A 4,834-nucleotide genomic window follows, 5' to 3' on the forward strand; every position below is an offset into this window, starting at 1 on the left:
AGTAAAACGACGCCAACAAATTAAATGGTAAATGGAATAAAAAAAATACCAAATTAATACTTGTTGAATACTTTATTACCTTAAAAGGTCATTTTTCGGCTTATTTATGATCAGTTAAATGTAGGGGTGTTCAAAACCGGATATCCGAAAATTCGGATATCCGAATTTCGGATATCCGAAAATTCGGATAGTTGATTTTTGATATCCGAATCCGTATCCGAAATTCGGATATCCGAAATTTCGGATACGGATTCGGATATTAAACCGAATATCCGAATTTCATTAGTTTTAAATAAATAAAATAAACCCTCCAAGAACAAGAACGTTTCCATGCATTTGTTAGGTATAATAAGACTTCATTTGGTCCAATTAAATGCAAGTTACCTCATGATACCTGAAGATCTTGAGAAATCAAACTCAAATTACTAAAATCAACATAAAAAAGGTAACATTTATACCATCCTCACTTTGCGTACCAAGTAAAAATGTTAATAATTTGTCTTTTTGAATTTCAAATGAAAAAATCCAATGCATTAAAACTATTTTTAATAATTTTTTATATTATATATTTCGGATTTCGGATATCCGAAATATCCGAAATTTTCATATTTTAATATCCATATCCGAATCCGAAAAACCGGATATCCGAATTTCGGGTATCCGAATTTTCGGATATCCGATTTTTCGGGTATTTTCGGATCGGATTTTCGGATTTTTCGGATCGGATGTTCAGATGCGGATCTTTTTGACCACCCCTAATTAAATGTTACGTTAACTTTTTTAAAAGAGCTCAAAAGTCCTTCGCTTTTTGATTTTCATAGCACATGAACCCAAAAAAAAAAAAAAAAAAAAAAAAAAACCCTTATTTTGCTTTTTCGTCGAACATCCACAGCTGAGTTTGCTGTAGAAAACAATCAAAAACCTCATATTTTGCTTTATTTCTCAAGAATGATAGTTATATTTCGAAGATCGAAAGCCTATCACAAGCAAGGTATGTAGTTTAATCCATTGTGTGCTTCAATTTTGAAACTTTATCGGAGAAAACAGTTCAATGTACCTTTACCAGAAGACCCAACCATTTGTTTTTTCTAATTTTAGCCATGAATAAGTCGTTTAAAAACCCTTATAGTTCTTTTAGCAACAGCAACTCAAAAGATTCACAAATTGAATACATTTCTTACAATTCTTGGTACTTACGAAGTATAAACGGGGCTCCTAGGTTAGAAGATTCGCAACAATATATTCAAAATTGAAGACTGTAATTTTGTGATTAATTGTGCAGCTAAGATTCAGTCATGGCCTGTCAAGAATCAACAAGTTTAGTAAACAGAATACGAAACAACCAGCACCAATTTCGCAAAACTCTGGCGAAATCTGTTTGTTCTTTTGTGTAATTGATTTGCAAACCTTTATGAACTTCTCTGAGAGCAAATTTCGCCTGTAAAGTGGTGCACACACACGACCTGGACAACAAAATGCCGGATAATCAAGTAAGTGTTCTTGAAATACTCGTTTTCTTGCAAAATCAATGTGTTTGGTTAGTGTCTACTGCTAGTTTAGTCGTAATCAGCTCTACAAAATATAAGTTTTATTTTGTGAAATGTTCTATTTTACATTTCTTTAGGCTATTTTTATATCAACTAACATATTAGGGACCTTGTGAATTGTGGTAGTGGTAGTATATGAACATATTTGGGTATGTAAACTGTATTAAGGTTAAAATTTCCATACAACTTATTTCACAAAGTTTGGTATTGCTTCTTGTGAAATATCATATTTCATCTTTTTCTTAGAAGGTTTAGGGTTTTCAAAATGTCTTAATTCCAATTTTTTACATTCCTTAAGTATGTCCTAATCGGTCCATTAACGTGTCCAATTTGCGAAATATGTTTAAAAGGGTGATTACTACGAAGCCGCCTTGACTATCAAGGCCAAGTTAGGCATTGCAAAAGAGATCTTGAAGAAGTTAAAGGCGTCCTCCGATGCGCGTTTAAAGATGTTCAAGACCACATGTTTTGGTCGGTGGTTAGATATTTCAACTGCGTATGGGGACCCACTACTCGTCCATCTAATGCTGCAAACTCAAATCTACCCGGAGCCGGAGCCTGCGGAGATGTGGTTTCGTGTTGGAGGATACGAGTTGCGTTTTGGGCAAATGGAATTTTGTCTTGTCACTGGATTCCGATTCGGCCACATTCCTTCGTCATCGGAGACGTCCAAGAGTTGGTTTAGGATCCGGTTGTTTTCACGGATTCCTTCGTATCAATCGTTGAAGGTCTCCGACTTATTACAAGTCTTTCGGAGTAAAGAGTTTGCAGAGTTAGCAGACGTGGATGCGGTCCGTATATGTCTTCTCATCTTGTTGGAGGTTGGATTCATGGGCCATGAGGATAAATCGGTGGTCTCTGATCGGCTCCTATGCCTTGTTGATGACTTAGTCTCGTGGAACAAGTATTATACAATTTGTTCTTTTACGTGTACAATTTATATCAACTATTTAAGTAAGGAAGCTGATTCGTGCACAACAATTTTTCTCCATACACAACAACTTGTGCTTTAAAATATTGTATTATACAACTATATAAAACATAAATTGTTGTGTGTGGAGAAAAATTGTTGTGTATGATCACTTCCCTTTAAGTAATCAATCAATTGTGTTATGGGACATGGGACAGGTACCCATGGGGGTCGTATATCTGGCCCACCACCTACAACCAGTTGAATCGTGCGTTGTCAAAACGCGGACACCATGTGGGCGTTAGGACAACGCGTAAGAGGGTAGCGAAGTACACTCTCACAGGATTCGTCTACGCCTTCAAGGTTCGATGATATCTTTTTATTATCTTTTAAGTTTTTTTTAATCATAAATCCGTTGGTTGACGTTTTCCATCGCATGACTTAAAAGATATGGATCTTCGAGATGTTTCCTATTGCTAGAGAATTCGCGATGCGTGAAAGAGATGTGATCCCTCGGGCCATTGCATGGAGGAGGACCCACGCACTGTCGTGGGATACGTGCCAACAATTTCTTGATGTAGACACGGTACATTTGTCAAATTTAACAACACTGAATTACTTTTCCTTAATCGTTATATTAACAAATTAACTAGTTAATTGTGTTATTAACTATTAGGATGGGCGTCACCCTCAAACGGAGCTGACGCCCACAATAGACGAACAGTCTGCTGAATGGTGGATAGACAGTTGTCGTTTTTTTAACGATGTTTCCGAAAATCTTTCGCCATTGTCAAAGAAGAGTCGTCTAGAGCCACCATCGCAAAATAATGAGGTAAACATTTGAAGTTTTACAAGTTTACTATTTTTTTTATTTTTTATTTTTTTTAGAACAGCTAACTCACACATCCACGAATCCTAGTACTAAATCTACACCTGTTGTCTATAATGGGACTTGAACCCTCGACCAGTTTGGAGAGGGACACATTTCCAATACACCTGATACCGTTGTTTGTTAACTAATCAAAATATTTAAAAAAAATAGATATGGGAATGCAGGTTGGCTCGGATGATATTGAAGTTGAAGAGCAGAAGCCACCTTTGATTTTTCGTGATGGTCGACCACAAACACATCCGGACCCCGCAAATGAATCTTCATACACTGCGACACCATCAATGTCACATCCGGTCCCACCACCACACCCGGTGGCGGACACGGTTCCGGAAATATCCAATTTTGGTACGGCTTTAAGTCGTCCATTTTTCATGAGTTTTTATTACGGTGGTAATATTGAATATGAGAATGGAGAAATCAACCGTGATGAATCAACATCAACTTTTACGATTCCAGCTAGGCATAAAATGCGGTATCAAGAATTTGTTGATTTGGTTTATGCAGCAGTTGGGGTTGGGGTTGAAAAAGAAAAGTTTAAGTTGAAGTTCACTTTACATTTTGAACTTTGTGGGAAACCTAATTCTTCGCTTATTACGAGTGATGGGACTCTGGACTTGATATTTTTTCTTGCTGAGAAAGATGAAGGTTTTAGGGCTCATATTCATTTTGAAATAGTGGAAATTTTGCAAGGAAAATAACTTTGCCTAATGGATCATTAGGTATATCCTTGTTTCTATAATGTGTATACAAATAGCGTGATGTTAAACAAAATTGATCACTAGGTTGTTTCTCTTGTGTGTATACAAATAGCTTGATGTTAACGAATAAAATGTATTTGTTATTTGGTGCTGGATAGTGTTAGAAGTTGTAAGTATTGTTGTTTACATGTATGTTGCTTTACAATTTGGATATAGTGGTAACTGGTAAACAGAATAAAAAATCAAGCCTAATTGGTAAAAGACAAGATACATTTACCATTCGATTAATCCTTGGCATATATTGTTTTGTCTGTTAACCATTTAATGTAGTAAATTTATCGTTGTTATTGTTTAATTTAAAATTCACATAGTATTAGACAAATATAATTGTTGTACTATTATGTATTCATTCATTAGGGGGTGTTTGGGATTATTTTTTTAAGCCTTAAAGTTTTCTTTATAAAAGAACTTTTTGTAAAAGGTCTTTTTCCATTTGTAAAAGGTCTTTTTCCAAAAGAAGTGATTTAAAATGTGTTTGGATGGACAAAAGACAAAACTTGTTTTTAAGAACTTAAAAAGCCACAAAAGTCACAATTTTGTGACTTTTAGAATCATATATTTTTCTTTTGCCCAAAAGTTGTTTTTAAAAAAAATTTCAATTTCTCAAACATCTTTTGAATTTTTTTGACTTTTTGAAAAAGTGAGTCAAAAGTTGTTTTTTAAGCAATCACAAACACCCTCATAGTTAGAGAGGTGTACATGTAATTTATTTACCGATATATATCAC

General features: G+C 35.0%; 1 protein-coding gene across 1 annotated transcript; it reads left to right on the forward strand.

Moving 5' to 3' along the window:
• The first annotated feature begins 841 nt into the window (after nucleotides 1-841).
• On the forward strand, nucleotides 842-4,197 carry LOC145108036 (uncharacterized). Its single transcript, XM_079045018.1, has 7 exons — nucleotides 842-991; nucleotides 1,283-1,490; nucleotides 1,898-2,451; nucleotides 2,676-2,820; nucleotides 2,906-3,043; nucleotides 3,134-3,289; nucleotides 3,514-4,197. The coding sequence occupies exons 2-7, from the start codon at nucleotides 1,476-1,478 to the stop codon at nucleotides 4,045-4,047; spliced, it is 1,542 nt and encodes a 513-aa protein (XP_078901144.1). The 5' UTR covers nucleotides 842-991; nucleotides 1,283-1,475; the 3' UTR covers nucleotides 4,048-4,197.
• Nucleotides 4,198-4,834: the final 637 nt, after the last annotated feature.

The sequence above is a fragment of the Lactuca virosa genome, chromosome 4 (genome assembly GCF_052849685.1).
Source record: "Lactuca virosa cultivar CGN04683 chromosome 4, Lactuca_virosa_CGN04683_v6, whole genome shotgun sequence".
Classification (NCBI taxonomy): domain Eukaryota; kingdom Viridiplantae; phylum Streptophyta; class Magnoliopsida; order Asterales; family Asteraceae; genus Lactuca; species Lactuca virosa.

Coding starts and splice junctions, on each gene's coding strand:
- LOC145108036 (XM_079045018.1), top strand. Junction 2,821..2,905: donor GATTCGTCTACGCCTTCAAG/GTTCGATGATAT, acceptor ATGACTTAAAAG/ATATGGATCTTCGAGATGTT. Junction 3,044..3,133: donor AATTTCTTGATGTAGACACG/GTACATTTGTCA, acceptor ATTAACTATTAG/GATGGGCGTCACCCTCAAAC.